General features: G+C 46.7%; 1 protein-coding gene and 1 long non-coding RNA gene across 3 annotated transcripts in view; one reads left to right on the forward strand and one right to left on the reverse strand.

Moving 5' to 3' along the window:
* Positions 1 to 7,551, reverse strand: part of ST8SIA2 (ST8 alpha-N-acetyl-neuraminide alpha-2,8-sialyltransferase 2) — a 30,331-nt gene extending 22,780 nt beyond the window's left edge. The window contains exon 1 of one of the 2 annotated variants that reach the window (XM_057419612.1): positions 7,355 to 7,551. In XM_057419612.1, coding sequence (XP_057275595.1) covers positions 7,355 to 7,452 — 98 coding nt within the window. In that variant the 5' untranslated portion in view covers positions 7,453 to 7,551. The remainder of the gene's footprint in view (positions 1 to 7,354) is intronic. The other variant, XM_057419527.1, reaches the window with a different exon arrangement.
* On the forward strand, positions 3,854 to 4,764 carry LOC130604878 (uncharacterized). Its single transcript, XR_008973550.1, has 3 exons — positions 3,854 to 4,002; positions 4,099 to 4,245; positions 4,470 to 4,764. It is a non-coding gene; the product is annotated as an uncharacterized LOC130604878 (long non-coding RNA).
* Positions 7,552 to 24,105: the final 16,554 nt, after the last annotated feature.

The raw sequence follows: 24,105 nt of genomic DNA on the forward strand, positions 1-24,105 counted from the left end.
GAGAAGGAAAAAAACCCCAAGAGCCCACTGCAAGCCTAGAAAGGAGCTGAGACAAAAGCCTCACTGCATAAAAAAGATCTACACTATACATTTTCCCCGCGATAATCTTTTCAGCCAACAGAGCAGAGCTATCAGGGAGCACAAACAGCAGAGCATCAGTTTTGCAGCAGATCTGTCACCCTGAGCATTCACATCCCAAAAGACAAAAATCCCAGTGGCTCCTGCAGCATCTTGGATGCTATGTACCCTGGGAAATGGGAATGGTGCAATATGAAAAAAAATCATGTCTGAGGGGCTGTGGTTCCTCTGGCTCATCCTCCCATACCCATCTCTCACCTACTTTTCCCACTGGTCTGTGCAGCCCCTTGGAATGCTCAAGGTCTGTTTTTTTCTTTTGCTGTTGACGTGGATGCTGAGGACCTCTCCTGGGCATTGACATCCTCCTGGAGTGGTTCTTCTGTATGAGCATCCTCAAAATAACATCTGGTGCCTACACAAAGAGAGCTGGGAGCTCCTGTATGAGAGCTACACCCTGCAACCAGCAGCTGTCTGAGCTATTTCCCCACCTTTACAGACATTCATAAGCAATGGAGCCATGCAAGGACCTTCACAGGAGCTTAATCCCCAGATAACAATGTCCAGAAGCCAATAGTGGTTTCAGAGCTTGATCTCCTCTCTCCTCCCCTGGCTCATAAAGCCACACCACGGAAATAAAGGCAGCAGTAAGGAGGAGAAGTTTAATGACCAACTCAAGCTGCTGTTCAACAGTTGAGTGTGCTTCTGGATGCCTGAAAAGATGCTGGAGATGCCTTATGACGATGCTTAACCTTCTCAGGGGAATCACGTCCCCTGTTGTAGCTGCTGGCTGAGAGCTGAATTACATTTTTGAAGATGCCAGTAAAGCTTGGGCTGGAGGTAACAGGTCTCCATGGAAGAACCATCCTTGGATTCCGAGCTGCCAGACACATGGCAATACCTGGGGGCCACCACAATGCTGTTTGACTGAGGGAGGCCTTGAGAAAGCACCTCAAAACCATGTTATGACTGTGACAGTACATGCTTTTGAAAGCAGCCCTGCCCATGGAGAGTGCTGGATGGGGATGGCATACTCAGCGTGCAGCTGTCCAGCCTGGGTACCTTTCTGTTGTTTGTTTGCGATACTCCCAGTGGATTTCTGTATGCAATAACAAGAACTTTACTTGCAATAGCAGTAAGAAAGAGTCCAGCACTTAAACTGGGAAAGAGCTGACCTGGTGCATGAGCAACCAGCTTGATGAATCAGAAAACCTCAGAAGGGTCAAGAGCAGGGCTGGCAGAGTTAGTGGGATCAGGGTGATGAAGCTGCTGACCGCCTGGCAGAGGGGAGCATCCCTGAAGCTGGTGGTGTTTCTGCCTTGTAGTGTCACCTCCAAGAGCGACCACCACTCCTGGGCGGGTGCAAAGACTCCAGACTGTGTTACATGATGACAGGACATAGATTTGTGCTGTGGCATCACTTCAGGAGGACCATATTGGTCCCACCACCCTCGCAATGAGCACCTTAACCATGTGCTACCCTTCCAGCTCATCTTCCTCCAAGTTCTTTATATATTTACAGTGGGAACACAAAGAAAAGGGGGCTGTGAAGACACTCTTGTCTTGGTTCTTTGCTTCCCCCCTCCTTTTTTTTTAATACTGCATAGAGAGGGGCAGAGCTGCTGACACCAGCTTGCTCTGCTGTGGTGATTGCTGAAGGACACCTGAAACTCCGCTCCTACAGTGAATTTACTGTGCCAGAAAACTCCCTTGTTTCCAGAGGCAACAGGGGACACAAGCCAGAAAAACAGCAAAATAATTATTGCCTAATGTTGCAGTGTGGGTTTATTTCTTGCTGTCGAGGATGACCTAGGCCCAGGGAAAACAAATAACAGAGGCAATTCTAAGTCTGTCTTTGGAACATCTGTGTTTTTATAGCAACTGTGCCTGTAGATGTATTTAAGCAGCGCTGGTCACAGGGATGAAAAAGCAAAATACCTGTAGCCTGAAAGCCCGAGGAAAGGTAAGGGAGCTCTTACAGAATGCCTTCCTGGAAGATCAAAAGCACATCTGGCGTGCCAGTAGGCACTGAAGAACAGATGTCCAAGCAGAATAACCATGGTTGCTGCAGAGAATCCAACAGAAAACGACCCCTTCATCCATGTCCAGGAGAAGCCAGGAGGGCTCCGGGTGGCAGTGGGATCTGCTGTGTCACTGCTGGCCACCACCCCAGGGCTTCGCTCTGTGCCCATGAGCTCAGCAAGAGCATGGAGGAGCGGGCACTATACTGCTGATGGCTGAATCACTTAATCCCACCGTTAGCTGCTCAACAAGCCTTCGCTAAATGGACCAACATTTGGAACTCCTTGTTCTCTCCAGGGAGAAAAGGTTTCCCAGACTGGGATTGTGCATTTGCGGGCTTAGAGATAGGAAACAAAAAGCATACTTGGGCAAAAGGGAAACTTGAAGCCCTGTGGGGAGCTGCTTTGCTTTCTTCATTGCTCTGAGAGTGGGAACTGGTAATGGCTTCAGCAACTCTGCACCTAAGAAGTGCTGGCTAGAGATGCGCATCCTCCTGTCACAGCTACTGCCCTCCTCACTGGGAGGCTCAGAAATTCCCTCCTTGGGGGTCTTGCTGCTGACAATCAGGACTGGACCAAAGAGTAGCTTTCGCTAACTGCACTGTAAAGCCCCTAGAAGGGCTGTTTATGCTCATGGTGCTGGGTTTTCTTTTTGTTTCACTGGATTATTTGGAGGTTTGCTCGTCCTTTCCATCCTGCTGCTCCCAAGCCCTCCTGCAGGACACCAACTCCCTGCAGGCAGCACTGCTCCTGCCATTCCCTCAGAGCTAAGCTTAAGGAAACAATCTATGGATATTCATCTCCTTCAGCTTGCCCTAGGCAGGAGCAGAGGGGTTTTGTATGCATCTTTGTGGCAGCCACCCCTGCCCCTGCAGGAGATGAAGGAGTGCTTCACAGGGAGGATGGGGAACTCTGCAGCCTATCTGACACCTGCTGCTTGAGCTCAAGGTATTGTCAGAAGAGGTGCAATTAAAGCCAGCACCAAGTATTTTCTCACTCAAATCAGTGCTCCAACATTGCTTTTATTTTCAAGCCCAGTGCATCATGGGGCTTTTGTTAGAGCCTCTGCCATACCAAACGAACACAAAGGCCTCTCCACTGGCTCCATTTACATGAATAGTTACAGGGTACCTGTGGGCTTCTGTCTTGCAGAGAGCTACTACTCCTCCAGACCAACCTGAGTAATTGTTGGATTGCATGCACCTGCTGTGTGAGTGCAAAAAAAGTGCATGTTGGTAGAATACAGCACCTTTTCCAACAAAACCTTCTGGTGCAGAGCAAGTCTTAGACTAACTCTGGGTCAAGCGCAGTAAATCACAGCCTGAAACATCTAAGCAGGACATTTATACTCCCTGGACCAACCTTGACAAGAAGCGTTATGACTACAGCACGCTACAGACCACTCACAGCAAGCCCATCAGCCACCATAAAGGATGCGAAATCTCTCTGTGGCATTCCTGAGCCTTCGAGAAGCAGGCATTAGGAAAGGGCACGCGTGGAAAAAGCAGCAATTTACTGACAAGCTTCCAGGCAGCCTGGAAATATGAGATGCTCCTATTCACCACTTAAAAAAAAGGCAGAATGTAATTCCTCTGGTGATGAGGATGGAAAGGCATGTGGCCTGGGCTAGCAGGGAAAAGGCTGGCTCATACTAAGACCAACCCATTACCAAGTGTCAAGTGTTCCCTAAGATGGCTCAGGCGCTAATTTGAGAAGTCACCTGGTGGCAGCGGGTCAGCAGCTCCCTCTACAGACAATCAGGACACAGCCGGACCCCTGCAGAACCGCTACAGCCGACGCATAATAACAAAGAGTCCCTTTAAACTGGAGCAGAATTTTTCTCCTTGTCACCGGCAATAATTATTCCGCTCAACGCCGGGTCCTTTGTCTCCCTGTGCAGCGCGAGGTCTGTCCCGCTCGCCTATCCTGGATGAAGAAATGGCTGCGATTGCATTAGTGTTCCCCAAGACAGACATTGAATGTGTCTTTTGTTTCCTTGCAGGGAAACAAAGAGCCGGAGCGATGGAGGGAATCGTAAGCGCCACTGGGATGCAGGAAAAGTTCAGCAGCCCGGAACCAGGTGGTTGTTTGGGAACAAAGTGCCAGGACCGTTCATAGCAGCAATACCTCACCGCGGCAGCACACACTGGTGAGCATGAGGAGCGAGCCAAGGCGAGCGGGACGAGCGTGTCTGCCTGCCCGCTGCCATCCCGCAGCATCAGCGCTGTGTCCACGGGTGATCTATATGCACGACGACAGGGATGTGGCAGGGGTGGCTGCAGGGTGGGAGGGACAGGGTAATGAGAGTGACACAGCGTCGGGAGCAAGAAACTGCTGAATGTTCATCCTTGCCCTGACACTTCTTTGTTTCAGTATCTCTGGGCTGCAAGAGGTGGTGTAGGAATACCTGGAGGAGCAAAGCGGGTCTGCTTATGGAGCAAACATCTTTCTCAGCAGCCTCTGGCAGGCAGAGCAGCTCCAGTCGCCCCTAGCTCCTGCCTCCCTTCACCTGCGATGCTGGGAACTTATTTTCTGGGAAAACAGCTTGTTTCTTGGGTTGTCTTTTTGTCCTTTTGCCAGCAAGATTATATTTTTACTTTATACCTAATGACCATTTTGTTCTTTCTTTCTGCAATTTCTCAGTATCTGTAGGTGAGAGAAATATGTTCCCCCCTGCTCCCACCCGTATGAGGCATATTCTTCCAAAGACAATCCAAATTGCAGGCAGGGGGCAGGGTATGTGTAAAAGTGGGCAAGCTGTTCACTCCTCACAATAATTAGAGAGTGTTTGGATGCCAAGGAAAGAGAAGAAAAGAGTTGCACCTGCCTGCGTTTCCCAGCCCCCCTTCGTGCCTGCCCAGCTCTTTGCTTTTCCTAAGGCTTGGGCTGCGCTGGCCAAAGCCAAGGCGCTCTGTGGGGTATGGAGGAGGATGCTGAGCTACACGATCCATCAGCCAAATATCCCTGACCTGGGGAGAGCTGCACAAATATATGGTGCCACGCAACCACCTCTAACAAAGAGGAGTTATACCCTCCTAGACACATAGAGAGCTCCTGGAAAACTTTGTAAGGGTCTATTACTCTACACTGTTTTGGATTGCTGCTGTCACACAGTCCCCTTTACCTGCAGGACCTGTCTGCAAAAGATGCTGTTATCATGGGGCCCTCAAAGTTCAAAACCCTTTGTCATCTCTTGACCTACTGTAGATGAGGCACTCGGCTTTTCCACATCTCCCCAGTGATGTACTTCCACCAGGTCAGAGCACTGTCTTGACCATTCCTGTACCACTGCAGCACACAGAGATGAAGTGCTCTTTGTGCCGGGCTCCTGTGCTAAGAGCTTAAGGTGTAAGATGAACATTGTTCAGCCCCTTGCTGCGTTTGTGTTTGAGGTCACCAAACCTGAACCATTTTCGAGAACCAATTGGGAAAAGAAAGGCATGAGACAGGGCAAACCAAGAGAAAGGGTCAGTTTGTCCTACTTCATGATTGCTTCTTGATGTAGCAGGGTCCCATCTCTGCTCTGTGCTTCCCGGTATTGAAAGCACAGGACCTTTACAACCTGGGGTATAGAGTGCTTCTCTCCTTTCCAGTTACCTCGTGCACGCTGGAATGCTGTATGAAACAAGCTGCTCGTTGTTTCTACAGAACTCATCTGACCCTGTTGCCATCTCTGCCACGGCACAGCTTGGCAGTACTCCCTTGGAGAAACTACAGCAACAAACTCAGATACGAGGACTTGGAGATAAGCAACCAGCAAACATTCAATTTCCAGTACACCCACAACACTGGGAATCCCTAATGAACCAGGGTGAAAAACAGGACAAGTAAGTAAAACAGAATAGATTTCCAATAAGGGCACAGCAAGTTCTAGCAGGCAGATCTAGCAGATAGGCAAGGAGACAGAAGAACAGAAGCCAGAAAAGAAGATGGGAGGAAAGCAAAGGGATCGGAGCAGCCTGTCCGATGGGGGAGGAAGCCTGGGAAGCTTTTCATTTCCTTTATTATTATATAGATAGTGCCAGCTCATTGCAGAGCAACAATTCATCCAGCCTGGTAACCTACAGCCCAGTGCTGGATGTTTCTGGACACGGCTCCTGACCTTTAAGCACTTCTTGCCTGCAGCACCCAATATATTATAACAATGAAACAATGACAAACATCACTGCATTTCACTTATGATTTCAGGCAGGTGTTTGTTTTGCTGTAACACAGTGGACAATGCCACAGAAAGCCCTTGTGCCATTTGTGCACTACAAGTGCACCCCACATTTCTAAAATGACCTGATTTGTTTTCCCACACTGCTGTAGCGAGTTCCTCAAGTTAATGCAAACCCTAATCTCTGCATTTGCTCCTGTCATCCCCTAAGTTTCCAGCAGCCTTCAGAGATGTGATTTATGGAGTATGGAGGGTGTTGTTTACCTTCTCAGACTTAGGGGCTGCATTAGCCCCTGCCATAGAGGGCACTTGCAGGTAAATACCCACCATGGAAGTGATCGGGAAGGGGTAATCACAAAGCCCCAGATGCAGCCCATGGATTGAGCTCTCTCACCCTGCTCCATCACCACCGTCCAACTGGTCCCTGCTCACCCTCTCCTATCCCGCGGACAGGTCCTTGCTCCACCATCCTTAAGGCTAGTCCTTCACCTATCACCCCCGCGGGGTTGCGTCCTCTCCACCACGCCCAGCTGGACCAGCACCCAACATTTTGGGCTGCAACTTGCCCCACCAGCCGCGGCCAGCAAACTGCCTGCAGACATCCCGCTTAAAGAACAGCTCCATCAGCCCAGCAGCACTGCCAGAGCCCACACCCCTCTCTCCAGACCAGTATTTGCTCCAATATCCCTTTAGACTGGTACCCGCTCCAGCATCCCTACCCAGACCTGCACCTTATGGAGCACCCCTACCCGGACCGGCACCTCAGCGTCTCTAACGGGACCGGTACCAGCTCCCGCACCCTTGCCCGGACCGCGGCCCCGCGCCCCGTCCTGCCCGGCGGCGGGGCGGTCCCGCCCGGGGCTGCGCCGGCTCCGCGGCACTACGCGGGAGCGGAGCGAGCTCCTTCCCACTTCGGCACGGCAAGAACCGGGAGAGCCAGAGACAAAGAAACTGTCCGGGCGCCCGCCCCCTTCTTCTCCTCCACCACCGCCGCCGATACCACCGCCACTGCTGCCTCCCCGCCGCCGCCGCCTCCAGCACCCCTCTCCTCAGCGCCCTTCCGCCTCCCTCCGCGCCCGGGAAGGGGGTATTTATTTACCCGCTCTCCTCCTCGATCTCAGAGATATCGGCGAAGATGAGGAACCCCACCAGCAGCGTGAGCAGCGCCAGCGTCCAGCCCCGGCACGGCAGCGGCATGGCTCCCGGGCTGGGCTGGGCTGAGCCGGGCCGCTCCGCGGGGTGCGGAGCGCGGAGCCGCGTCCCGGCTCAGCGCCGCCGCCGCCGCCGCCCGGCGGGGCCGCTCCGCCCCCCGGCGCCCGCGGAGCTCCCGTCCCGCCCCGCCCGGCGCGGGGAGGGGGCTCGGGGCGGGCTCTGCCCTCGCCGCCCCCCGCAGACAAAGTTTGCGGCGCGTCCCCCCGAGGGGACACCCGGGGGATGCTCGGGACCTGCCGGCTGCGCGGCCGCGGAGCATCCCCTCCCTTGCGGCGGGGTCAGGGTGGGGGGTTTGGGGGGGGGAAGGTTTACCACCGAAAGGATGAAAACTGTCATAAATCAGACAAAGCCAGCTGCTGCTCGCGGTGGTGGTGGTGGCACCTCGTCCTCCCTTGAAAGGTGCGTACAGTAAAGCGGACCTTTTGGGATGGAAAACACTCTGTAAAAGGAGATGATGATCACTATGTCTATCAATCACCATTAATTACCTCTATCACTATTAATTCCTATTTCAGTAACAATAATTCTTTGCACTACTAAAATGCAGACCATGACATCCATACCGGTCTGGCCACATCTCTTTAAATCTCACTGGAGTTTGAACAGGCAGGATTTATTTGAGCCCTAGGTGCACAAGGGGCTCTGCTATTGAAACACTGGGATGCGTCTCTGCCACGCTCACAGCCCCGCTAGCAGCCTCCTGCAGGCTTTGTCATGGGGAGAAAAGGCTGCATTTTCTAACCAGAAAGGTAGATGAAAGTGGAGAAAAGTTGAGAAGGAGAAAGGGATGGGCTGGATTCAAGAACAGCCAAAAAAGACTAAGAGGTCATACCCCTGTTATCTTAGTCTAGGGCCAACCTTGGAGAGGAGCATCCCGCTGTGCTGGGGTGAGTCAAGGCCAGCCTGGCCAAGAGTCTCCAACTGCAAGCATAATCCCTTCAGACCAGAAAGTTGCTGATAATGGCAATATCTGGCGATACACACACCAGCGAGCTGGAGAGGGACGCGGTGGATTTATAATGCAGCAGATAGAAGAAGCACAGATGTGTTGAGAGAGAGAGATACTAATTGCTTACATATTTAAAACAGCATCTTTAGTCTGAATGGGAGGCACCATTAAGCAAAACAGAGCTATTAACTGGGGCCACTTGGAAAGCTGCCACCTTCCCTTCAGTGCACGGCGCTTTGCATCAATACAAAAGTATGTTGCTCAGGGCATGAAACACTGTCAATGTGTGATTCCTACCGAGGATGCTGAGGTGCTCTGCGCAGGAGTGCGTCCATTAATATGGGAAGGTGTAACTAACTCCTGTTGTGTGTTGTGTATTGTGTATGGGAAGGCATGCTCAACAAAAGACTTTTCTCTTTATCTGGATTAAATGGTGGAAGGTGCTTTCCTGGAGATTCTGAAACGCGTGTAAAAAGAGGAGACAAATCACCATTACATTTATAGGCAAAAAAAAATACAACATAGTTGAGTCTGGTACAATTACCCTGTAGTGTATATGGCAAATTTACAATCCCATACACAGCTTTTGTAATAGAGCACATTCAGGCCTCTGGGGAGAAAGCGATTTTAGGTGGTGTAAGTAGCCCCATAATTTACCTTCTGCATAAGCCTGAGAAAAGTCTCATTTTTCCTTCTATTCTTCTTGGGCTCCTTTTGCTCACCCTGTTTCTGAAGTTTCACAGCAGTGTAACTGGCCCGAGGATGAGGAAACCTCAGGCTTTGAGGTGAGCTGGTTGATGTGGAAATGGACATCAGGGTTTCCCGAGATGCAGTGGCACAGAGCACACACCCCAGCTGCCTTCCTGATTTATGCATCCACGGGAATACAGATGGAGATATCTGCTCCTACATCTCTTTCAGCTCCATTCCAGGTGGTGTTTTGGCTTCTTTTGTCTTTCTGTTCCAGTCGCCAATCACAATGGTGATGTGAAAGAGCAGAAATCTGTGCAATAAGTGGGGGGATTGGTCAGTGTGTGGTGGGAGTTGCTTTGCCTGGATGAGGACTCTCGCAGGAGCAGGGACGTCCTATCTGCTGAGATGCTGCTTCTGCTGAGGAGTAGCTTGTCTTAAAAGACGTGCTGGGATTGACTCTGTTCCTGCATAAGTCAATGGAAATGCTGCTCTTCACTGAAATGAAATAAAAACCCTCCTTGCAGGGTAAGCTGGGAGTTAAGCTTCATGCCCTTCATTGGAGAGCTCTGCTGCTAGGGCTTGCACAAAGAGCTCTCTGAATCCTCTACTTGGTGTCATCTGTTGCTGTATTCCTCTGAAAGATGTAGGTCAGAGAAAAAGGTCATTCTTCAGCTGATCAGGCTTCAAACACAGGGACCAGGACCTTGAAGAACAACTGGTTGTGAGTGAGGAGGCAGCAAGCAATATAGGAGATGCAGGAACAGAGCAGCTTGCTGAATTATTGTGTAATCAATTAACAAGGCTGTATAACGTCACCAAGTGCAACTCTGAGATGAAAACCTACAGATCTTGTTGTACTAAGTTCTGCACGATCAGGAGTCCTACCGTAGTGGTAGAAAGAAATGAATATAATAGGTACTGACTGCAGGAGAGGACATTTTAGTCTGCATTCACTCCAAGTCCATCCTTTACAGCATCCTGGCCAGAATTGGGGAGGAAATAATGCACCCTCGTTTCATGCGCTGCTCGTTATCCTGAAGAACTGCAAAACTGCTCTGGAGAAATTGCTGTAGTTCCTCAAGTGTTAGTCATCCTGCACATTCCATTCGCTATGAATCTTCACATGATTCAGATTTAAACAGGTGCGTAAATGTTGCAGGATTGGGTCTGTAAGCGTCCAGAGCCTCAATTTTATGTCTCATTTGTAAGATGGGTTGCAGGAAGATGAGAGCAAACTGTCGCAAATAGACTGTTGTGCTAGAGTAATATGTCCTGAAACAGAATAAAAGGCTATTATATCTTCTAGTTCCTAATAATTTGAGGAAATAATTCTGTATCCAGAACATTTGCAGTAAATACAATAACGTGTAGTTAAAAAAAAAATATCTTGGCATAAAGGCAAAAGTAAGTGCACCAGAACAATATTGCATGTTGCTGCTTTGAAGGGGGAAGAAAAGAAATGGCATTTTACATTTGCTTTTTGACCTTTGAGAAATATCAGGAATATGTAACAGCCACATTCACCAACAATAGCTCAGAGGATTCAGAGAATAAGAGTTAAACACCTTGGGACATTTACAAACAACTGGCAGAGAGGTGATGAATTTAAGATGTGGGTATGAAAGGCACAGATACACAGGGAGTGCAAAAATAATACATATTTAAAATGCTTTTAACCTATGTAAGAAGCATTATTGAGAAAGGCAGTGGCTCCTGAACAAGCAAATGAGGGACAGAGAAGATGACCCATGAGGTCATTGCCATACTGTGACGAATGAGAAGGCTGGGTGCAGTGAGAAGTCTCAGGGGACCTTTCTCCATCAAGTTTGTAACACCATAATATACACATAGCCTTCCTCATACCTGTCAGCCCAAATGAACAAAGTTTACAGCCCATTTTATACAGCTGAACAGTACTCTGACGAACGGGCATGACAAATGGGAGCCTGTATTAACCAGGTTGTCATGTTTCACTGCCTCGTTATTGGCAACGAACCTGCTTCTAGGTGCTTTCCCCAAAGAAAAGTCTCCCCCATGAAAGTCAGGCCACTCTTGAGGGGTGTGAAGTGTCTTTTCCTCCACAGTAAGTTCATTAGCAGGAAAGAAGGATGCCGATTCAGCAGGTTTGATGCCCTCCATTTTCTCCTGAATGCTCTTGATGGTTTCTGTGCAGAACAAGGGATTGGAGCATAGCAATCCAGCATCTTTGCTCACAGATGAAGAAACACTGGTAATCACCAAGCGCCTTCCAGAGCTGTCAGTCTCCTCACCTGGCTTTATTTACCCTTGGGTAGATGTTTTCCAGCTGGATCCCAATGCAGCTAGGTCCATTACTAGAATGCATTCACCTGCTTCCTGTAGAAGTCTACTAAAGGAGTCCCATATAGAACCATAGAATGGTTTTGGTTGGAAAGGACCTTAAGATCATCTAGTTCCAACTCCCTGCCAATGCTGGACAAATTGTTTCTCATGAGCAGGAGGATATGAATATGGTTCCTTTTTGAGAAGCAGACAGCACTGAGATGTAGCCTTAGCACAGGCATTTAGACATTGGTGAATCTGGATTTAGCCACATTAGAGGGGTCTGCAACATTCTGTGATCTGTCCCCTGTTGAACTGAGTGAAGAAGCCTCCCTGCTCCTCAGGCTGGAAGGGAGAGCCTTTACTTCCTTGGGAAAAGGGCCAAAACCCTCCTGGTTCTCTATTTTCAGGGATTTTTTGCCATAGGAAGGAAGACTTCAAGTCTATCATTCTCTTCATACCCAGAGTGGTGTAGCACCAACAAAAAAGCTATGGGGGCTCACAAGGAAGACAGAAGAAAATTAAACTGTATTAATTTCAAGCTCTATTAGGATTTTAAGAAAGTAAAATCAATAGAAAAGGATGGCTCAGTAGGGAGCGTGACCTTATTTTCTCAGTGTCTGAAGGGGAAGTGCACACAATAGAGAGACAAAAATACATCTATAAAACCAGATCAGTTCCTTTGATGTTGAAGAAGAGAAGTTAAAGCACTTACGTAAACTGGCATCATTTGACTGGCATTTAGAAGTGTCCTAAACAGAAAGAGAGAAAAAGAAAGAAACCCACACCCAAATATCCCCAAGCCCAACCCCATCCATTAGGTCTTTCTATTTCTTTCTCTCCTGCAGTAATTTGCAAAGACGGTGTAATTCATGCAACATTTCATCAAATACAACTCGCCATTGTCAGAGCAAAATGTTTGATATAAAACAAGAAAGATCTTACTTTCGCTTTGGTCAGATAAGCTGGTTTGGATTAATAAAAATGCCACATTCACAATGATCTCCATCATTTGCATGTGAAAAGCCTTCCACCTGGTAATGAAAACAGTTCCTCAGTTTTGCCACCACTAGTCACAAGAGATAAGGTCTGCCATCCTCCCCCTTGCAATTAACCACGCACCCGCAGAAAAGGGGAAAGGCAGGAAAAAGGGAAAAGCTGGGATGTGTGTGACAATCGCAAACTGCCTGTGAGCTCAACCTGATGTTAACGTATTGATGCTTCCAGCTGCACAGCTTCTACAGCCTGGCCCTGTGTGCGTGCCAAGCGGGCACGTCCAGGTTGGGAAGGGAGAGCTGAGCATGTGCTTATATGAAGTTTTTATACCCTATTGATGGTATTTTGGGGGAAAAACCCTAAACCAAGTTTGCTCACCAGCCCCCCCCCTTTGTGATTAGGAAGCCACTGGGTGGCAGTGCTGTGTGTGCACATATGTATCTATATACACATAAAGGGGGAGACCTTTTTGGGGGATGAGTCTCAAACCTGGGTATGTTTTGCTCATCCCTGATATGCTGAAGACCACTGAAGTGCCCAAGGCTGTAGGCAGGAGAAGAAAGGGCTAAAAAATGCTTCAACTTCGAAGAGCATAGATGAGGCTGTATTTCCATTGACCTGTGCGAAACTCCACAGCCAGAAGCGTGTGCCCAAGGGTCAGTCCCAGTGTCCAGGCTGATCCAAGCTGTCTCAGCCCTGCCTCCAAGCCTGCACTTGCAGCAATTTTCTCACACATTCATCAGAGCAACAAAGCAGCCCTTTGCTGATAGACATGAATCAGAAACAGCACAAGACACCTGCCCTGTTCCCTGCCTCTACCCTAATCCACACACTTTGCCCTTGTTCTTCCTATCCCATAGAGAAATAACTGACTCAGCAAAGCCACATTTTCACTGACTGAGAACAGGCATATGTGCTCAGTGTATGTATGAAGCATGCACATTTCCTGCATATAGCTAGCAATGATTTGAACTTAACAACTCACTCCTCCAAGATAATTCCAAACTGAGAAGCATTTCTCACTTGTAACGATAGACTTTAAGTGTCTGATAAACAGATACAGGCTTCAGATGCCAAACTAAGACCTCACCTGGTTTTGAATTCGGTCTCTTATCTCAGTTCAAAGCTGCTGAGATGTGGCATGTCTTTGAGGTTTGTTTCTGCAGTACACCTTCATCGCAGTACTTCCTTCTGCATTTCATGGCCTTTAAAGCACGGGTCATGTTTGACTCTGGTTTTGTCCTGTTTCAAGTTGGCAGGTTTGATTAATCTTGTCCTACACTTGACAGAAACCCAATTACTCTCCACAACTGTGTCAAGGAGGTCAGTCTACCTAGTTTGGATAAACAATGCTATATGTTGGATGAAGAAATAAGCTGCGTATGGGCACCACAAAGTATGGGAGGGGGTCTCTTGCAGTATTAGCTTGCAACTTCAGAGTGTTTCCATCTGTGAGAAATCAGAGGTGGTGAACAAGAATAGATAAAGAAGAGGAAATCTTTATAACGCTCCTTTGGGGGCCATCCAAGACAGAGCTGCTAACCCCTTGAAGAGGTGTCCCTGCCAATGGCAGGGGGGTTAGAACTTGGTTATCTTAAGGTCCTTTCCAACCCTAACTATCCTATGATTCTATGAGCACACCTGAGTAAACCTGCAAGAAGGCTGGCTTGCTTTGCCTTGTGGTCTGCTTACAGTCCTTTGGAAAAGTTTGACGCAAATCTTTGCAAAACAAGAAGATTCCAGCAGCAATTAAAACAACCAAGAAAAGAAAAGGAAATAGTGCGCACACATGGTGCTTTGGAAATTAGAACTTTCCTGCAAGGAAAACGGAGGTTCAGCAGTACGTTCCATTTAACAAAAATAGCAAAATCTTAAGAGGCACCATAAAGAATGCAACTTTTTCTTCCCTCCACTCCTTGCTAACAGCTAAAAAAAATGCTGTGCATAGGGCCTTTAATGCAAAACCTTGTTTCAGTTCTGGAAAAGAACTTTATTTCTGTCTACAGGCACTGTTGTTTTGCCCTCCATCAATAATAAATGCTTTTTCCCTCCTCTTCCATTCTAATAGTTCTCATCCTTTATGTCTTTTGTGGCGAGTGGATGGTTTAGGCTTTAGAATGAAGGGAATTTTGAAAGAATAAAGTATGGCAGGGGGATTTCTCCCTAAGAACTCCAGCCAGAAGCAGCAGGGAGAGCATGGTCTTCAGGTTACTTCTCCTGCAGGAGCAAGAGCACAACTTCTTTGCCCAGAGCTTGCTTCTTGATGCCCAACACTGGGAAAAATCACCTACATTTGATCCAAAAAAACCCCATTTAAGTCACTGCGAGCACCCCAATCACAGAAGGGACAGGGTATTTTCAACACCATACTCCCCTTCTGGATCCCAAATTAGTGTTTTTGAATACATGACCCTGGTTAAGCAGTACCACACACCTGAAACCCCACCTCTCTGGAAATCTGATTTGTTAGTCCAGTGAGCATGTTCCTAGGGAAGGAAAACTTCAGTGCAGCTTGTGCCTAGGTGTGATTTTTGCTCTGATCTTAGACCATTAATGTCCTCTGTGGTGAGGAATATGAATGATTGATCTGGTGCTGGATCACACCTAACACAGCAAGAAGGGGGAGACTGCACGTAACACTGCTGGCAGGTTTAAGTGTACAAGTGTAGGAGGAATAAGGAAAGAGAAAAAGGGAGAGCACGGGGAAGAAAGACCACAGGCATGCAACAGCCTTCCTGAGCTAGTGATTTATTTATGGTGCTCCTAGAGGGGAAGAAGCCATGCAAAGATCAGGAGCTTGCATGCTGCGGTAAGTGGTATGCTGGCGTATATTTAGCAAGCAACAGTACAAGGCACAAAATCTACAGAGGATGAGGAAATACTTCCACTTCTGGTGAGGTTATTGAATTATTGGAGTCAAGGAATGGACAAATTTTATCTGGAGGAACAAGAAAGATTTCCCTTGCTGCTCTCTATAAATAAATTACAGGAGGATTCTTGGTTTTGCTTTCTTGAGAGCCAGGGTTTTTCCTCTCCCAGTGCACACCTCAACCATGCTTCCCTCCTTGTCCATCCACCTCATTCAAGGGCCTTTATGTGGAATTTTGGATACTGACAGCCATCTCAGGTCTGTAAGAGAAAAGGCTCTGTTCACACTGAGATGCTCAGGAGATACGTTTCACAGCGAGCTGCTGTCTCCAGGGTAGGTGAACAATGAAAGGAGCATTGCAGAGAATAGACCTCCAATATAGCACAAAAAGAGGCAGAATCTGTGTCAGCTGAAACCAGTCGCAGCGCTCATCGGCCTGATGAATACTTGCACTGGCAGATGGGGATGTTTATGAAGTACAGTATTGCCTGAGGGAACTGCACAAAGATTAACTCTGAACTCACTGAAAAGCCTGATTCTGCGAGGTGCTGAGTCCTTGCAGCCCCTGATGAAGAGCCCGTTACTGTGGCTACCATAAAGAGATGTTATCAAAGTGGTTCTTTGAGTTGAACCAGAGCAAACCCTGGATTTCACCAGAATGGTGCAGGCACAAGTGGGACCTGCAGCAGCATAGCAGGGGGCTGCACTGTGCTGTGGGGAGGGCAGAGGGGAGCATAGGGTATTCACTTGCATTCATCAGACCTTTCCCATCACAAAATATTGAGCTCTAAATGAGAGCACAGCCTCACTTTACAACGCTTGACTCTGTTGTATAAATTAGACCTCATTAGGAACAAGATCATAAACAAAAGCCTGGGCCACCCCATTTTGTTTCTGAATTTACTTTCTGCTTCAGCTTTGGGGTTTCAGGAGGAGGTAACCCTGGTGTGGCCTGAGGCTCCTGGAGATCTGTGGGGACACATGGCACAAAGTCTTCCACTTGCCTCCCCAGCTGTGCAAAGCTGAGGGTCTGGTGACTTGAAGAAGGCTCAGAAGCATCAGCATTGACTTGACTTGAGGAGCTGGATTTAATTACTCCAATGCTTGGACTTACTTCCCAATTAAACTTGTCTGTCATTCATAGATGCCTAGTGTGGAAAAAACGAATACCCATTTATATATGGGAATATAATAATCAATCAAGCTTTATCATTCCTATTTCCATTCTAGCAGCTTATAATCATGTAATAAAAGCACATCATAAAAACATCATAAAAACACATTCACCATGCAAGTACTGCCATCTTAGCACATCCTGGGTAGAAACACCAAAGAGTTCTTGAGGCTTCTGGTACGTGGTGCTACATCCCACACACCCTTTCAACTTGAGGAGTGCTATCTATTTAAAAGACAAAGGTTATGGGAGACCTACGTAAACGTTTGGATTCAACAAGCTAAGAACATGAAAGGTCTCCGGAAGAGTTTTGCCTTCTTGGCTTTATGGAATTGGAAAACTCTGTAAGAAAACCTCTTCAGCTGCTTTTGCTATATTATAGCCTTATTGGAAAGCCCACATGAGATGGGTATTGCATTAACACTCTTCTCCCCTGCGGTTTAAATTCAGGTTCATCTTCACAGGCACTCTTTTGCATTACTTTGAAGCAGCTTGCTCTGCCTCCCTGTTCTAGCTTCATTTCCCTGACACTTTTTCATACATCCTTGCTCTAGCGGAATGTGGTTTGCTCTCACTGTAGATGAATCAACACCCTGAACCAGCAGTAGCATCTGGACTGGGGGATGATTCTCCACCCTAACAAAAGATATTGGTTCATGCTAATTCTGCTATACACCCAAACCATTTTGATTCATGTCAGATCACTCTCTGTGTTGCATTGAGGTACCAGTGGCAGAGCAGCAGCACTCTTGGACTTCTTTTCACACCCAATGTGGCAATGACTCCTTCACCCGTGGAAGGTTGCTCAGATTGAAGCCTTGTGCAGTTGGCCACAGAACCTGCCCACTTGTCCAGTCATGAATTTTCCAAGTTTCTCACACAGTTATTTTAGTGAGCAAGGAAAATGGAAATTAATCATCTACCCCTTCACGGACTTTATCCTTCACTTCAATAGTGCCAGAGTAGTTACCTCTGACTTTAATAAAAGCCTCCTGAATTCTTCTCACTTTCAAAGGTTTTGGTTTGTGTTTGAAGCCAACATTCCAGTGACACCTCAGCTACAGGTTGATTTTTGTGTTATATATTTTTAAGCCATAGATGTTACTAGTATCATCTAAGAAAACTGAACCTGGTTGTTTTAGAGATTAAAGACAGTATTGTTCCCAATATTTTCCAGCTGCTTATTTTATGTCTTTGGGAGGCACTTTGTACTCACATGGCTTTGCTTTTTTCCCTCCATTGCTCCTCTCCTTTGTTTGCTTGACACTTTCATGCAGAGAAAGGCAAGAAACATAAACTAGGCAAATGTGACTTGATCACAGTGCTGGTAGGGGGCAGGTACAGTCAATCACGCTGCCTTGAACTCTCTTGTGTGTGATCAGCTGGAATTTGTTTGGAGAGAGTCCCCTGAAATTATGTAGCACAGAGATGATGATCCAAAGCCCACGATCAAAAGATGCCTTTGCACCAACTCTGGATCAGGCGTAGCATGTAAATATTCCCCCATATAAATTGCAGATGTGGGAAAAGCTGGAGGCTGGTTTACCAAAACCTGTAAATTGATTCAGCCACAGAGCAGAAATTCCTGGCCCTGGTCCTTCAGATCCTCTCATGAAACATAAAACCACCATCAGTGGTATTTTTTTTCCACGTTCCCAGCCTCTTCAGAGACACACTAAATTAACCTGAACTCCCTTGGCTTCCCTTAATCTTACAGTAATGCAAGATGCAAAGCAAACCCCTTGTCAGCAACAAGGCTACAGATGAAGGCAGCAAAACTTCCCTTACACCATCGCTGACTTTGGTCCCTGGGATTTTAACTGTTCCTTTATCTACTGAAAAGGAATGTTCAAAAGTTTAATTGGCATGTAATGAGATAACTATAACAAGTTAATTAGTTCTCAATTAAATTGCGTTTACCATACGTTCTGAATATGTTGCTAGCAATTAACGACACCTAATGAACTTGCAATAGCAACTGAGTTTACAATGATAAGGAAAATAAGAAGAATAATGCTCGCACGTGGTTTCATAGTGCCTTAAAAGCAGCTAATGATTTAATAAGTGTGTGGTTAGATCACCATACGCATCCAGGAATTTTATCCTGTCACATCTAACAGGGTCTGGGAGGAAACTATTGGCTTTCAGGATAGGTCTTGTTGGGAAAAAGAATTCTCCAAGAGCTGCAAAGGAGAAGGGAAAGCAAAGCTGCAGGATAAGGTAAATTATTCACTTTAGGCTTAGGAAAGCATGGCAAACAAAGATCATAACAAACAGTTGGAATAAAGTGGGAAACCTGGAGAATGAAGGAAAAGGGTTAAATTCTTTCCCAAGATCACTTAAGCAGGTGAGCATATAGAGAACAATTTGTCTCTGTGCTGCGAGTTAACCTCGTCTTAATGCTTTGCGCCATTAGAGTGCCACACTGAATAGGCATTAGAAGGAAAAAACCCTACAAACTAATTTACATTTTAATGAATTTTTAATTGAACCAAAATCTGTTGTTTCTGTTTAAAGATGCAGTGTTGACTTTGTGGTCTGTGCTGCTGAGAGCCAAGTGGGATCTTAATGTGATAAAAACAATGATAACGCTAAGCTTAATTAGGTTTGAAAGCGTGCCTGGTAAAGCAGTGGAGAATAAAAACGTTCCCTTCCAGCACTGAAGGCAAGCAGTGGGGCTGGGCAGAGCTTGGACCCCTCAGCCATCCTGGCTGAAGCAAGAGCCAGAGCTGCTACTTCTTACTCATGCAGAACTCAAGCAATGGCATGAGTAAGGTGGGAGAGAAAAGCCTAATCCTATGTGCAGTAGAATCACCCACAGCTCCATCTTCTGCTGCCGTGAGACCCAGCTTTAGTGATAGGCAGTACCTATTAGGGTTTTTCCAATCACTCTTCTCTTCATAACAGGCTATATCAAAATGCCAAAGCCTGGGAATTGTACTTTCCAAGGCTGGGACTCTCATGCCCTTCTCCATCCTGGAGCATGCCTCCATCAAAACAAACATATCCTCCTCCTACACGTCCAAGTTACCTAGAGCTTGGAGACAAGAGAAAAGCCCTTACACAGGGATTTCTGACCAGTTAAATATAAATAAATCTGACCAGGATTTATCCAAAATGTTCTCTAGTATCAAGGTGTGCTCATTTGCTTTCTCTCTCTGGGGTACCTATAATCCTGTTCTAGATGTTTTAAGGCATTTTGTTGTGGTTTTAATGTTTTGTACCAAGTGATTTGCCAAGTTGACCGTGACACACACATACTGAAGGAGCGCAATGAAATGGCAGCAAAGCAGCTATTTCAACACTAGTTTCTTGCATGTCCTCTTCTTTCATCCTTCCTCTGGCTGCCTCTGCTCCTGGGAGGATTGCTCTGTTCATAACATGCTCAGGGTTTCACATAAGCTTGGTTTTATTAGTTATTACTTATTAGGTTATTGTTGGTTTAGTTGTACAATGAGCATAAGCTGAATGCATCCCTCACCTCCACAGAGAGCTTACACATCTGACACTCTAACAAACCCAAATAAAATCACAGCAATCAACAACAAGCTATGGCAGCAGATTTCAAAACCTGTTAAAATCACTATGTGAGCTTCATCTTCTATACCCTGCTGCTACCTACCAGGCCCTGCATTTTGCAGCAATTTGCTCCACTACTGCTCTGTTATGACACTTAAATTTATATTGTGTATGAGTCACTACACTTCAATGCTCAACTTTGACTTTAACATGATATGCCATGTTATTTTTGACTTCTAAAAGTAAGAGTGCCCTTGACCAATTTATATCTTACCTCCTCCAGGTGCCAGTGGGCAGTAATTTTGTTCCCTGTTAACATGGGCTGGAAATACTGCCTCCTTAAAGAGAGGTTGTCACTAAAAGCATCCTTGCATGCTTAGTGGGCGCAGAACGGGTAAGGCAGAGGTCTTCCACCTTGTCACACACTTGAAACGCTTATTTCTAGTAGGAAGCAAACAAATTTTCACTGCTCCATCAATTTATTAACTGCTGGTGGTTTCACCTTCAGAGGCATTAAAGTCCTCTGCTGCTTTGCTGCTGTGCCTCAGCTGCTGCTGTCTGGAGCTAGATCATCCAGACAGGGAGAGCCACAGTTCTCCTCACATTGCCTTGGCTTGGGAAGTTATTCCTGCCTGCCCCTCCTCGCTTTGTGACAGCAGGAGCTATCAGTGCAGGCTGCTGTTGCTGGGTGTAATAAGCAGAGTGGTCCAAGAATAGCCCTTGGTCCTGACAAGCTCTAACCCCCAAAGAGCTGGGACATTAGGAAGTTAATGGAAGGGGAAGAAAGTCACTGAGAGTTCTGAATTTCGATCAGGGACACCAGGACCCCTGAAGCCACATGTATCAAGAGAGGTAATGTACTGAGCACAGGAATCATCAAGCTCTTGCTTCTGCAAGAGACATCAGGGTGCGAACTCACCCACCCATAGCAGGTTATCTGAAGCACTCTGGGCAGGTGGGATGCTGATGCTTCCCAAGAGCAGATCTGGAAGTAGTTAGTGTGTTTCCAGTGTGTTGTGGTCTCTAGGACTCCTTGTTTGACTTGGCCATGGAGCATGAGCAATCCAAGAACTGGAAGACTGGGTGTAAATCCAGTTAGCAGGGCTGGGAAGCTCTCAGGGCACAGGCAGAGAGAGGAGAAGCTTTTTTGCATGTCTTTCTGCTGTACATGTGCAGGAGCTTGTCACTCCCTAGCCCATAAGGAAGAAGCTATCTTGAAATCCAGGAAACAGCTGCTAAATGGCAGAGAATGTCTTTGCATTTATACGATGATCATTACTAGAGTGTGTGAACTCGGGTTCTGTAGATAAGCTGTACATGTGGGAGGGTGCCACCTCATTTTGCTTCTGCCTTCAGAAAGGGTCTTTCAATGAATTGTGCGCTTCCTCCCCTGCCTTTCTCTTCTCTTCTTCCCCCTCCCGTGCTGCTGCAGTGGGAAGTTAAATGCCAAGTCAATTGAGCAATTTTCCATTTTACTCTGACAGCTTCAGACATCTGAGGTCACCTGGAGCTCCTGTGGCACCAAGTGATGGACCAGGCTAAGAGAACACTATCTCCCTTTCTGACGAGCCTCAGAGTATGCCTGGCAGGCCCTAGCACGCAGAAGGGGAATCTCTCCGCCATAGAGGGCTGTGACTCTGAATTTAGCTTGAGCTGGGTGATACAGGCTCTCAGATCCAGACAACATTCACTTCCCTGCTTTCAGAAATGGAGTGATACTCAGTAAACAACTCTGGATGCCAGATAAAATAGATTGGAAAGAGATAATCCACCATTATTTAGTATTGAGATCTTTGCTGTCCAGTGGGTCCAAGCTATGCTGGCACCTTTAAGACCAGACCACATTGCAGAGCCAAGAGAGATGTGCTGGATGTGCAGCCACAGATGAGTTTTCCAGAGCAGGCTCAGGGGTTAGTTCACCCTAAGACACACACTGGAGGTGTATCTACTGCTGGCCTCTTCCTATGAACAGGGAGAGGGTGTGATGTGGAGCTGACCATGATTTTGCAGAGCTTTCACATAGAGTGGGCACAGCACAGTGAAAGCTGAGCATCCATTCCCAAGTGCTACCACTCACAATTCCCCCCTAAGCACCTGTTACAAAAGTTGCTTTTGTAATGGGCTTTTAAAGAAAGAAAAGAAAGCTAGCTAGTCGTCTTTTTGCCTATTTAGGTACCTATGGCACTACAGAAAAGACACTTCTGAAGTGAAGCATCCCTTAGACAGTTATTTCTTTCCCTAGCTCTATGTAAAATCTGTTTCTTCCCCAAAGCTGAATCGGATCCATTGATCATACACTGCAAGTTTGCCTCTCCCTTTTCACCTGCTTCTGTCTCTGTTCCACATAGTCTGGTAATGATTTCAAGCTACAAAAGCTCACTGCCTCTTCATAATGGGTCCATTTGTATCACAAAGCCTAATTTTGGGTACCTGGATAGAAAATATCATCAAGGCCCCATTTATGAAAATGCCTTTAGTTCTGAATGATGATTTTGCAGTTCTTTTTAGGAAAATGAGGACAATGAAAGGAATTTATTGCAAAGGGCCTACAAAGCATCTGTTCCGCATGCTGCAGGCCACAAAACACTTTCCATCTGTCTTTAACTTCATGTCTAGAGGAAAAAAGTCATGTGCTGTGCTGCAGGAGGTCTCCCACTGTCCAAAGTCAGCATCTCTGGGTGAGAAAAGTACATGAAAGACGGGTTTATGTGAATGTTGCTGCAGTGGTTTAAGATGTTGCCTCTTTCTCAGAGGGTAACATGAGCCTGGACCTCAGTTGCATCCAAGCAGTTTCTGGCACCCTTCTTCAAAGCCACCATCACCACATGTTGCAGAACATGGTGCAGAAGAGGCTGTGGTGTTAAGACGAGGGGAGAGAAGCTTTGGCAGACAGGCAGTAAAACAGGCTGCAAATTCTTAAGCTTTTGTTGCAGGAATTCATCTGCCTGTGTTCTGTAACCAGGAGATGCGTGGCTGCACACCCATTTCCAGCAAGGCTTAGGTCAATAGTGGTCATTTTGCTCCCCAGCTCTGTAACAGAGATAGGCATAGAAAAGCTGTCTTTCTAAGTGGATTGTTATAATTGACTCAAGCAGAGATTAAAAACTCCTAGGAGATTAGGAGTATAGTTGTCTTTCAATGTGGATAGTTCCTAGCACAACAGAGCCCTGACTTTGGTTAGGCTTACTGCAAATTAATAAGTGAAATAAATTACATAATGGATGGAAGAACTTAAACAAAACACTGCTGCCCAAGGAGGCTGAAGTGATTTTTCAATAGCACACTTCTCAGCTTTTCACCAGGCTTCTGCTCCTCTTTGAATAATGAGATAGATGAAGAAGTGAAATACATATGCTTAAACCACAATCTTGATTGAAATACATTATGGTCAAACAGGGCATGCTCTACACAGGCAGAGACCTGCAAGATGAAACAATGAACAAGGTGCAAAAGTGCTTTAGAAGGGTTTAAAAGCTCTTCCCGTTTGTCAGGAGAAGCTCACATTTGCAAAACATTTATTCAAGTCTTAGCTGAAAATAAATCCTAGAATGTAGCTATGCTATCGAGAGGTTGCAAAGTGGCAGTGACCTCTTTAATCATTGTCCTGTTCAAGCCCTAATCAGGGCAGCACATGCAGGAATGAGTGGTAGGAGCTGAGAATTCACCTCCTCAGCAGGGTGAGGTTGTGTCTCTTCTAATTAGAAGCTCTATTCAAATGTTAATCAGCAACACCATGATTAAGGAGAATTAAAGGGAACACTTGGACATTGCTGCTCCACCGAAGTGGTTAAAAAGGTTTTTCCTTTCTTGTAACAAATAAGGATGTTCTTCTGGTGGAACACTTGTCTTCCGAGTGTTGTTTGACTTCACCTTAGCAGCAAGGATGCCAACCCTCCTCCAGGATGGAAGGGAGGTTGTTTTACATCAAAGACCTTTTGGCTTTTGTCAGCCAGCTGAGCAACTAGCCCTTGGTAAATGTTGCTGGTCTGCGGAGGCAATGATGAGAGACTTGGCCACCATAGCCAAGAAGAACTTGGGAAGTAGTGAAGACAAAGATGGCCTAGGAGAAAAATCATAGGAATAAACCCTCTCCTCAGTTATTCCAGTGCTTTAATGCCCTTCTTATCCCTTCTCTTC

Source organism: Pezoporus wallicus, unplaced genomic scaffold (genome assembly GCF_028554395.1).
Source record: "Pezoporus wallicus isolate ANWC-B61680 ecotype Strahan unplaced genomic scaffold, APGP_CSIRO_Pwel_v1 contig_3952, whole genome shotgun sequence".
NCBI lineage: Eukaryota > Metazoa > Chordata > Aves > Psittaciformes > Psittacidae > Pezoporus > Pezoporus wallicus.